A 12204-nucleotide genomic window follows, 5' to 3' on the forward strand; every position below is an offset into this window, starting at 1 on the left:
ATTTCCCTACAAAAATATACAAATATGGTTTGATAAAAGCAGGTTCTTTTACATTTTATATCCAAAGTATATTACATACTTACATACAAAACCTGGAAAATAAATTCTAATTTAAATCCCTCAACTTGCTCCCATGTGTTTTTTTATAATTCAAAATGAACACGGGTTCCCATAAAGTTGGAATAATCTTGTTTTACTGTTATAAAGGTCAATTGTAGTATAATTTTCACAGTGATCAATATAGTTTTGAGATAGATTAGATATACACTTTATCTATCAAGAATAAATCACATTGGAGCATTGTTGTCCTAAATCAGTGGCCCTTTAGTCATGTTTAAAGAGTGTGTTTTATTTCTGTCTTGTTTGCTTTAAGAATTTGTATTATTATTATTATTATCTCCCTTTTTAAATGATGATAACAATACATTCTTGTGTGATTTTATAATGTCCTAAATGTTTTTTTATATATATGTAATATTTCTTATCCTATATGCCATTTTATGTTATACACTGTATCTCTGTTTTAACTTTTTGAAGCACATTGAGTTTACGCTTGTCGTATGAAATGTGCTATATCAATAAATTTGACTTGACTTTGCTGTTTTCCTGTCTCTCTACAGCTGTTCTATCAATTAAAGGCATAAAAGCCCCCCAAAATATGAAAAGAATAAATCACATAGTCACAATAATTTAATGAGAAGAGGTGAAAAAACTATATTATTCCACCTTTATGTGCTTGTGCAACAGTGTGTAATAAGAGTTCATCTTCGTGGTGTCACTCACTTGTCGATGGAGTCGGGCGTCTTTTTGAGCGGCGGGGGTCGAAACTTGGTCTTCTTTGAGGACGAGGATGAGGAGGAGCAGGAGGAAGAGGAGGGGGGCTCTCGTTCTGCAGGAGGAGGGGGAGGAGGGTCCAGACCTGAGGGAGGTGGAAGAGGGGAGCGAGGTCCAGCCTGAGGGGGGGGACAGAGGGGGGAGACAGGGGGAGACAGAGGGAGACAGAGGGTGAGACCGACATGATGATACATGTGGGAGTTGAAGCTTTTAGCCCGGGTTAACTTGACTCGTGCACCTTTACTGCATGGAAAAAATGTCCACAGGACTCCAGTGTAAAAAGATTAGAAAGAATGTATTTTATTCCTTGTTTTCCAAAGGTATCTTATTACAGGAGTAATCCAAAATCAAAGTTTTTCTCATTCAAAAAAGGCACTACGGTAAGAAAACTGTGTGGCTCATGCCTAACCAAGCCTCAACTGCCTCTGTCCTCTTAAAGCGACAGTAACAAAGGTTACAAAAAATCCTTTTTAACTTATTATGAATTAAATCACATGAATTGTACTAATATTTTGCCTATTTTAATCAACTATTTATCCAAACAAATCAATTATTTATTTACAATAATATGAACTTTACGATATAAACAAACAAAACATGTAGAAGCACACAAAACACACTTCGGCTCCCACAATACATGACGTCATCATCTACAACTTCTGGACCCTGTTAGCTTCAAACAGCTTCAAACAGTTTTAGTATCAGTTTAATAGTTATATTGTAGTTATATCAGCTAAAATAGATGCAGATAATCAATAAAGATACAAAATAAAGTCATCAATGTTCATACAAGAAGAAAATAATAGAAAACAAATGAACAAGAATAGCTGTTTTTGCTCATCTTCCATGTTTTCTCCAGGTAACAAGCTCGTAATAAGCTAAAAACAATGCAATAAAGGCAACCAGTGGTGCAGCTTTTTTATATTGTTAGTATATTATTTTATGTTTTTGGCTTTTTTATTGTCATTTTTTTAGTTATTAATACCATGATCCGCAGTATCTTACTTTAATTATTGTTTAATATTAATTGGATGAGACGTTATCAGCTGTTTTCTCCTTCTATCTTCATTTATTTGATCAGTACAGAACTTTGTAACCTTGTTTTAAAAAATGTGCTATATACTGTATAATATAAAGTTTATTATCATCGTCATAAATCAATATCTGCTTTTTATTTTATGAAACAAAAATCTGTACTTGTAATTTCCTATAACATTATCAATAAATAACAAAATGAAGCTCGTTTTCTACATCAGACAAACAGATAAACCTTCCAGTTTCAACCACGAGTCATTAAACATCAATTATAACACAGGGATCTTGTTTTTATTTTTGTTATGTTAAATTATGTATGAAAAACATTATTCTCATATTATATTGTCCTATTCAAGACCATGCTCAAAACACACCTTTTTAAATTAGCTTTTAATATATAATTTTTGTGTGTTTTATGCTGTTTTTTGTATTTTATACTGTTTTATTGCTGTTTTTAATTGAATTCCACTCTGACTTGCTCTATTTTATGATTTTTAAAATGTAAAGTGTCTTTGAGCATCCGTAAAAGCGCTTACAAATAAATGTATTATTATTATTATTACTATTATATGTTTAGTTTTGGTTAAACACAGATTGTGATCTTTCTCCATTATCAATAAAAATCCGATCAAACCCATGGTGTCACATCTGTTACCTGAGGCCCAGTCAATTGTTTTAATCCTATATAAATCAACTTCTTAATTAATAAAAGTGTTAAACAAGATTGGGGGAGAAAAAACACACACACACACACACACACACACTCTGGTTTTTTCCTGTGAAGTGAAATTGTAAAATTTTTCTTTGAGAAGTTGTGAAAGTTCCTCTTTTTTTTTCTTCTTTTTTTTCATCATCATAGACGGTCACAGCTTCTCTGAGGTTAAATCCTCCTGACCCGAAACTCTCCGAGTCGTCTAAAGACTCTTCAGGAGTGTGTGTGTGTGTGTGTGTGTGTCTCAGATATCCAGCTTTCCTCCTCCTCTCACCTCTCTGCAGCCGTCGGCCGAGCCGTGGTCGTCCCTGTCGGCCTCTCTCCCTCTCTTCCTCTCAGCGCCGTCCTTCATCCCTCTCTCTGAGTCCGTGTCCCCTCGTCTCTCCTCTTTGATGTGCAGCGCCACCATGGTGTCCTCCTCCTTCTTCACTGCAGACATGAAACACAACAAAGAAGTCAGTGTTTTAGTATTTTATCCCATATATATTTCCTCTGGTGCTGCAGCTTCCTGATTTTAATCGGGAATTTTAATCTTTTCTAATTATTGTACCTTACTACTAACTTAAACTAACAAAACATACTCAATAAAGTGTGTGAAATGTATAATTTCTTGTTTAGATTGCTACATTCAGTCAGCCATGCACAAAGACGGATATTTAGAACCATTCAGGCATATTTAAAGGAATAGTTCACCAAAAAATGAAATTCATTATTCAGTCATTTCGTTCATTTCATTCATTCATTCATTCATTCATTCGTGAGTCATTAGTGACTCCCCCTCATACTGATGAATACTCTGCAGTAGTTTTTTATTCCTCAAAGTGCATCTGGAGACCCGGGAGGCCGGTTCCTAGTCCAATGAAAACTTTATATGAGAGTCAATAGGGTCCGACACAAAAACGTCCATAAAACTACACAAAAACCATTTAATATTCCTTCACACTGCTCGTCCACTGCAATCCAAGTGTCCTGAAGGGAGATAGTCCAGAGTTTACTGGAAACTACCTCATTTAGGACATTTTTACAGCCTAAACAGTCCTGTATTGAATTTGCCTGAGGCCCGTTCTCATGCATGAACGTCAGAGCCTAATCCAGGACTGTTTAGGCTGTAAAAATGTCCTAAATGAGGTTGTTTCCAGTAAACTCTGGACTATCTCCCTTCAGGACACTTGGATTGCAGCGGACGAGCAGTGTGGAGGAATATTAAAGGGACAACGAGGAGTTTCTATTTGGTTATAAAAAAGTCTCACGTTAATGTGGATGAATCTACGTTACCACTTGTTAATGGGCCCATTTTGGTTAAATCTATGGTTTTGTCTCTATGGTTATTTTGTTATTATTAGTGGTGGTGGAAATGCTGGGCGAGCCGACCAGCGTTTCTTTACTTTCGGTTTTGTGGCGAGTCATGAGAATAACGCCGCCGAATCTCCGTTTATGGTGGGAACTACGACGGTATGTGATCCTCTTTGAACCTCTGACTTTAATTCTTGATGAATGAAAACATGAGTCTGTCTTGCGCCGGTCAAAGAATTTCACGGTGCGGAGGCTCATAAATGTAGTGTGAAGACACTTCGCTTTTACAAAACTCCTCGTTGTCCCTTTAAATGGTTTTTGTGTAGTTTTATGGACGTTTTTGTGTCGGACCCTATTACTGGACTAGGAACCGGCCTCCCGGGTCTCCAGATGCACTTTGAGGAATAAAAAACTACTCCGGAGTATCATCATCAGCATGAGGGTGAGTCACTAATGACTGAATTTCATTTTTTGGTGAAATATTCCTTTAACGTCATGACACAATCTGATGTAATTAGAGAATTTATGAGTGATGACCAGGCATCAGGTGGAAATATTCACACATTTATGATCAAATCTACATGAGTACGTTTTCCAGTGTCAATGTTCCTTTATCTGAACTATTCCTTTAAAAAGAAAAAGAAAAAGAAGAGGATTTGACCCCTGATGGAGGTGTGTTACCTGTTATACCTGTGGCGGACATGAAGCTGGTGCAGTTGGCCGTTCCTAGGCCTCCGTCCTCCATCCCATCATGACTGTCCCTCTCCTTCTTCACCTCCACCTTCAGCTGCAGCTCCGCGCCCCCCGCCGTCGCCATGGCGCCGGGCAGATGAGGGGCCGCGGCCGCCGCCGTCGCCCGCGGAGACGACGGGTCCATGACGTCCTGCGCCGAAGCTCCCACCGCGGGGGGCATGGTCGTCACGGAGACCACGCCCGTAGCCAGGGCGACGGTCGCGGGCGCGGGGTAGATGGCGGTTAGTACCTGACGACGGAGAGAAAAGAGAAGAAAAGAAAAGAAAGAAAAGAAGCAGAAAGTTAAAAACTGTGGAGGTGAGGCGACAGACGTCCTGGCGCCATGACAACAACATCTAAATGTCACACACACACACACACACCTGTGTTTTACGACCTACAGTTTCAGCCCCGAGGACGAGAAACGCTGCCAAAGTGTGTTGACAGTGGTTTACCTGACGTAACCATGACAATGAGCCTTCAACCACTACAGGTGAATAGGGTAAAAACTTTAACTAACAGATATCACCATGAAACTTCCCAAGTTTATCACTCACATTAAGACAAATATTTTTTGTATTACTATACTATTACTATTATTAAGTTTTGTCAAATTTTATGTTTAAATATGTAAATGGGGTGATATCTAATTAAATATGCGCTAATTTGCATATATTTCCAGAACAGAAATCTGAACAATGGATGAAGCTACTTTCAAAATTCTAGTTTTATTTTGTTGACATATTAGAGTCAGAAGTTTTTACAGAGGAGGATTCTGGATATCTCTGTTCATCACTCTGTAAATGAGAAAAAACTGTCACCAGCCCTAAAAAAAAATCAAATTTCGCCCTGTTTTTAGGGATAAAACGTTGTATAAATGAGGCTGTGAATGATATATCAACAATCCCCTCTGTAAAAACCTTCAGAATATAGACAGGGAAACTGGAAACTGGAAGGTTTGGTGTCTGTAAGTGCTGCTGAAGCTCAGAGTCTGAGGAGAAACTCATCTTGAGAAAACACCCTTTAAAGACTTGTACTGTAAAATTACGTAGATTGTTTAGTAAATCTTACTTTTACGATTGGTTGCTGATAAGGAGGAAATGACAAGTTTTGGAGCCTATATAATTGTTCAGGAAAGAGAGCTTTACAATGTTAACTTTTGGTGAATTTAGGAGAAATCTAGAGACAAAATGAAGTAAAATAAAAACCTTCATGTGGATTTTCTACCATTTCTTTCAACTTTTCTGAAAGAAGACATGCTAGGGAAGAAAAATAGTCAAAAATCTCTAAATTGATGCATCAGTTTCTGTTTTTTTTTCCTTCTACCTGTCGTCCGGCGGGCGCTGCGGCCTGACCCGGGGGAGTCTGTGATTGGCCGAGGGGCGGCGCCGGGGCCGGGGCGAGCAGCGGCGACTGGCCGACGATCGGCTGCACCAGGGTTTGGTTGCCGGGGGCGATGGCGGTGAAGCCCAGAGCGGCCAGAGGCGGCTGGAGGTACGCCGGGCCCGGAGCGGGCGTGGCCTGGTGTTGGGGCGTCGCCGTGGTAACACCTGGACCAGACTGGACATAGGTGATCCTGAAGAAGAAGAAGGAAGAAGAAGATTTTACTATAATATCTAAATATAGATGCTTTTCATCTGTGTATTTGATGTTTATATGTGTTTATTGACTCGCAGTGGGAATGTCAGACCCGGGTCAACCCGCAAATTTAAAGGGATATTTCAACATTTTGGCAAATTGGCCCATTGTCATAATCCCTATAGTTATAGCAGGAGGTTCGTTACTTTTAATTGTCGGTGCAAGCTATTTTTAGATCAGTGGGGCAGAGATGTGAGCTCTGCAAGGCATTTCCGCCTTTCCCTCATCAAACTCATCAAATACACAATCCAACAACTCCACAACGCTCTGGTGGACAAGTTGTGAGCTGCACATTCACCACGCTATGAGATAATAACAGAACGTTACCAGACAGAGTTGTTTTAGAGGGAAATTCATGCAAAACCGCTGATGCGCGTTGCCTTCAGGGACAGTTTTTCATCAACAGTCTCTGCATTTCCCTCTAAAACAACTCTGTGTGGTAACATTATTATTATTATCTCATAGCGTGGTGAAGACAGAGTTGTTTTAGAGGCAAATGCAGCCGGAACTACATTCACTCAGACACGGCTGCTGGGCGGAGGGATTTCAAAAGCAGCAAGTAGTTCCAAGTATTTGCTTCATGTGCCGTAATGTTACATGATTATCTCATAGCGTGGTGAATGTGCAGGTCACAACTTGTCCACCAGAGCGTTGTGGAGTTGTTGGATTGTGAATTTGATGAGTTTGATGAGGGAAACGTGAAAATACCGTGCAGCTCACGTCTCTGCCCCGCCGATCTCAAACCAACATGCACTGATAATTAAAGGTATAGCTACTGCTATGACTGCAATGGGGAAAGGAGCCGTATGCCGATTTAAAAAACCCGCGTCGACCCTCTAATCTCAGTATGAGAGCGGCTTTACAGACAGACAGATGTAACAAACAGATACGTTACTCTGATCAGAAAATAACTTCTAACTGAACTGACTTTATATTTTCTCTTTCTGAGCTGGAGAACTTCTTGAGAAAAGGATGTTTTGAAGTTCTCAGAGCCGGGGGGTCAGAGGTCAGCGGCGTCAACCTGACTGACCCCTGAGTGTTGATGCTCTCTCTCTGTGCATTAACACAACTCGTTTACAGACTGAAGTGTGTTTCTAAAGCTGCTGCTGCTGCTGTCTTTCAGGTGGTGGTGGTGGTGGTGGTGGTGGTGTTGACCTGGTGGGCGGCGAGGTCAGGAGAACAGTCTGCGGGGGCGCTGCACCACCGGGAGCCATCACCGTTGCCACGGAAACAGGAAAGGGGCTCCCAGGATGCACTGTTGCTGCGCCGCTCGGGTGAACGTTGGTCTGGACCACGGGCATGGGAGCGATCTGGATGATCTGAGGGAGGAGAGGAGGAGGAGGAGGAGAAGGAAGGATCAGAGGAAAAGTCTTCATCTACATATTTATCATCATTTATTTATCTTGTTTCTCCAGAAGAAAAAACAACTTTTTAAAACATCAGATGTGGTTTAACGATCCTCTAGTCTGAACAACTCCAGAACCGGTAAGTAAAATAACTTTCAGCATCTTTTCACCAACTCTTCATCTTCCAGAACAAACAATGATGCTTTTTAATGGTTTATTTTTATCTTTTCATTTACTTTTATTGTGATTCTGCTGCTTGTGAGACGACTTTCATTCAGTCTCACCTCTAATTATCATTACAAATATGTTTTTATAACATGTTTTGTGTTTAATTTTTGTCTATTTCATGTGAAGCTCTGAGTGCAGGTCATTTATTTGTTGTGAAGCAGTTTATGCTACATCTCTTGTAACAAAGATGCTGCAGAAATAAAGTTTATCATCAATATTATTATTATCATTGACTCAAATTTCCCAAAAAGTATATATTTAAAGTCAAATCGCAGCATTTGAGAAGCTTGAGACATTAAATTCTCTGTTTTTTTAACACGTTTTGTGTTGAATTTTTGTCTATTTCATGTGAAGCTCTGAGTACAGGTCATTTATTTGTTGTGAAGCAGTTTGTGTTGCAGCTCTTGTAACAAAGATGTTGCAGAAATAAAGTTTAACATCAAACCTCAAATTTCCCAAAAAGTATATATTTAAAATCAAATCGTAGCATTTGAGAAGCTTGAGACATTAAATTCCTTGGATTTGTTTTAAATAAATGACTTGATCAGTCAATCATCAATACATTTTCTGTCCGTTATTATCTAACAACAGTTATCAATCACTGTCACATTGGATCAATCAAACTGGGACGAAAAAAAAAGTCGATTTCGCTGCTTTATTTTTTTATTTTTATCTTCTCTCATCATCTTGTCAGTTTATCTTTGACACTTTTTCTCCTCCTTCTTCTTCACACAGCCGTACCTTGTTTCCTGTCGCGGGGCCGTTCTGCACAGGAAGAGGCGGAGCCACCAGGGAGATGGGAGGATGAGGATGAGGATGAGGAGGAGTAGACCCTGTTCTCACTGTTGCCATGGGAACCAACATCTTGCTCTGCAACACCGGCGACTGGGTTTGGACTAATGAGTGAGAACGAGAGAGAGAGAGAAAGAGAGAAAGAGAGAGAGAGAATTAAATCACTCAGCGTGAGGAACAGATGAATCGAGCCGTAAGAGGAGGAGGAGAAGAAGGAGAAGAAGGAGAAGACAGCAGAGGAGCGACGGGGGGGATGACACACTGAGAGACAAGAGGGGAGGAGGGGGGAGGGAGGGGAGACACAGTGAGGACGCTTCAAGAGAAATTCCTGGCGGATCGACAACAAGGTGGAACAATGTTGCAATGAGTGCGGGTGGGTGGGCGGCGGCCGCGTTCCCGCTGTCAATCATTTATGTCTCGTTTACGTAAGCCAATCAAATCTATTTTCAGTTTCCCTTCCTGTGGAGACGACGACAACGACGATTATTATTATTACTGAGCACGACACAAACGGAGTAAAGGGAAAAAATCAAAGAGAGGAGAAGGAACCTGAACCTGAACCTGTGAACTGATCTAAACCTTTACAGGGTCTCTGCAGGTTTCACCAGCTCAAATTTAAGACTTTTTAATGGGATACGCCACCATTTTTCTTTTTTTTTCGTGTCTTGCCTCACTCCCGAGTCCATGACCAGCAGATAGACACCATCCTTTTGACTGTGCGTGCAGTAACAAGGGAGATAGAGCCTTATCGCCCGTAATTAGCTTAGCTGAAACACTTGAAGTGTATAGGTAGTGTTAGTCTGCCTCCTACCTAAAGTTGCTAATTAGCTTAGCTCAAACACTGGAAGTGTACAGGTAGTGTTAGCCTGCCTCCACCTAAAGTCACTAATTAGCTTACCTCAAATGCTGGAAGTGTATAGGTAGTGTTAGCCTGCCTCCTACCTAAAGTCGCTAATTAGCTTAGCTCAAACGCTGGAAGTGTATGGGTAGTGTTAGCCTGCCTCCTGCCCGAGCTGAAATCAGCAGTCAGAAGCTGATTTCATTGTAGCTCTAAACTCTGTAAATATATCACTTTATCAACATTTCAAACATGTTTAGGCGAGAAAGTAGCCGTTTAGATCAGCAGTGTGTCGTTAATTTGTCTAAATACCAGCTGTTTACAATTTTGTTGGGACGAATTCGGCGCTACTCAAGCTAGCCGTTGTGACCAACGCACTTCTGGTTACTTTCACAAAATAAAACACCCGTTGCCCTAAAGTTTACATAGAGAAAACCATGACGATAGAATTTGTGCTTTTACTTTGAAATAGGAAGCTAACCTACCCTCGATGTAGCTAGCTTGAACCAAAATAAAGCGTCTTTGCTTGAACCCTCCGTTTTGACCGATCTCGTCCCGTTAGCGGCATTTGACCGCTCAAGATGCCTTACCGGAGAGTTTTGTCAGCTCTGAGACCAAGATCGGCCCGCCGGTTTCCGTTTAGAGTTGCTGAAGAGTTTCTCTGATGACTTTAGGTGGAGGCAGGCTAACACTACCCATACACTTCCAGTGTTTGAGCTAAGCTAATTAGCGACTTTAGGTGGAGGCAGGCTAACACTTCCTATACACTTCCAGTGTTTGAGCTAAGCTAATTAGCGACTTTAGGTGGAGGCAGGCTAACACTACCTATACACTTCCAGTGTTTGAGCTAAGCTAATTAGCGACTTTAGGTGGAGGCAGGCTAACACTACCTATACACTTCCAGCGTTTGAGCTAAGCTAATTAGCGACTTTAGGTGGAGGCAGGCTAACACTACCTATACACTTCCAGCGTTTGAGTTAAGCTAATTACAGGCGATACGGCTCTATCTCCCTTGTTGCTGTACGCACAGTCGAAAGGATGGTGTCTATCTGCTGGTCATGGACTCGGGAGTGAGGCAAGACACGAAAAATGTTGGCGTATCCCTTTAAGACCTTTTTAAGACCATTATGGATGGAATTTAGACCTATCATGACAAATAAAAAACATATAAAAGAAACGCACAAAATTAGAAATTGATTGCAATAAAGCATAATGAGGTGTCGCAGGAGCATTTTATTGAGGATTTGCAGTAGCGAGGGCTCTACGATAACATATTTCCCAAGGAGCACGCCTATAAAGTAAACTATTTTCCCGGTTCGCACATGTATTTTTTTAGGGGCAAATGCGAGTGAAATGCTTGCTCATGATGGGCATAAGAACATTTAAGACCTGTCTAAAATTATTTAAGACTTGAACAAGACTTGCCCCTTTTTTTGGCTTTTAGGTTGCCTTTAACATCTGGACAGGGACAACGGACGAAAACTAGCCTTGTTGGCTAACTCTGGCCCACTTACAGTTTTTCTTTTAACTCTGTTGATTAGTGGTGCACTGTCCCTATGAAATAAACTAATAATAAAACAAACAACACAATAATTCAATGAATTTAGGACATTTTAAGGCCTAAAATTTAGATTTTCAAATTTTAGACTTTTTTAAGACCCCGCGGATACCCTGTAAACCTGAACCCCTCCTCCTCCTCCCTTCAGCCAATCACAGCTCTCCTCTGGTCTCACCTCTGGTCGCGGGGCTGACTCTGATTCCCGCCCCCCCTGATGACGACGAGTGCACGCCGCCATTGGCCACCACGGGCAGGGAGAGGATTTGCTGGTGGGTGGATGAGGAGGAGGAGTTTGTCTCGCTGGGCAGGAAGTACTGGACGTGGGCGAGGGAGGGAGGGGGGAGGGAGGAGATGGCGGCGGAGGAGGTGAAGGAGGTGGAGGAGGAGGAGGAGGGGTGGAGCATGGGGAGGGGGAGGGGGAGGGGGGTTTGGGATGGGGTGGCGAGGACGAGGCTGGTGACCACCGGGGGGGAGGAGCATGACGAGGACAAGGATGACAGGTACGCACCCCCTGCTGTGATTGGCAGCTGCTGAGCTCCTCCTCCTCCTCCTCCTCCTCCTCCTCCTGCTCCTCCTCCTCCTCCTCCAATCAGGAGCGTCGTCGTCGTAGCAACGGCGGCTCCCTCTATTGGTTTGCTGGCGATGGGGACGGGCGTGCTGGCGATGGGCCGCACCACGTTGGTCACCATGGTGGTCGCCATGCGCACGGCGCCGAGGATGAGAGGAGCCGGGCTGCTGCTGCAGGAGGAGGAGGAGGAGGAGGAGGAAGAGGAGGAAGAGGAGGAGCAGACGCCTCCTTCTCCTCCTCTTTCTCCTCCTCTTCCTCCCGACGCTTCGTCTCTCTTCCGTCCTCCCTCGCCGCCATCATCCTCTCCTCCTCCTCCGCCGCCTCGCTTTCTCTTCCTCTCCGACCCGTCTTCAGCAGCACCTCCTCCTCCTCCTCCTCCTCCTCCTCCTCCTCCTCCTCCTGAGGGAGAGGAGGAAGGATGGCGAGAGGAGGAGTGGGACACTGGCTGGAAGCCTCGCTGCAGGGGGAGAGACAGAGAGAGAGAGAGAAAGAGAAAGAGATGAAGAGGAGGAGAGATCAAAGCCGAACACAAAGTTGTTTTTTTTCTGTCTTCCTCAACTTTAAGTAACTTTAATTCTTCGTGGCACCGACGACACATACAGAGGAGGAGGAGGAGGAGGAGGAGGAGAA

General features: G+C 42.5%; 1 protein-coding gene across 3 annotated transcripts in view; it reads right to left on the reverse strand.

Moving 5' to 3' along the window:
- cica (capicua transcriptional repressor a) overlaps positions 1-12204 on the reverse strand; it is an 83370-nt gene that overhangs the window by 11894 nt on the left and 59272 nt on the right. For 2 of the 3 annotated variants that reach the window (XM_085790675.1, XM_085790676.1), the window contains exons 12-18: positions 11515-12031; positions 8560-8714; positions 7400-7563; positions 5933-6182; positions 4556-4856; positions 2856-3010; positions 784-953 (exon numbers count right to left, since the gene is read on the reverse strand). In XM_085790675.1, the coding sequence (XP_085646801.1) occupies positions 784-953; positions 2856-3010; positions 4556-4856; positions 5933-6182; positions 7400-7563; positions 8560-8714; positions 11515-12031 (1712 nt within the window). Of the gene's footprint in view, positions 1-783; positions 954-2855; positions 3011-4555; positions 4857-5932; positions 6183-7399; positions 7564-8559; positions 8715-11181; positions 12032-12204 lie in introns of all 3 variants that reach the window. The other variant, XM_085790674.1, reaches the window with a different exon arrangement.

Source organism: Trachurus japonicus, chromosome 11, assembly GCF_045865225.1.
Source record: "Trachurus japonicus isolate A0001 chromosome 11, Traja_1.0".
NCBI lineage: Eukaryota > Metazoa > Chordata > Actinopteri > Carangiformes > Carangidae > Trachurus > Trachurus japonicus.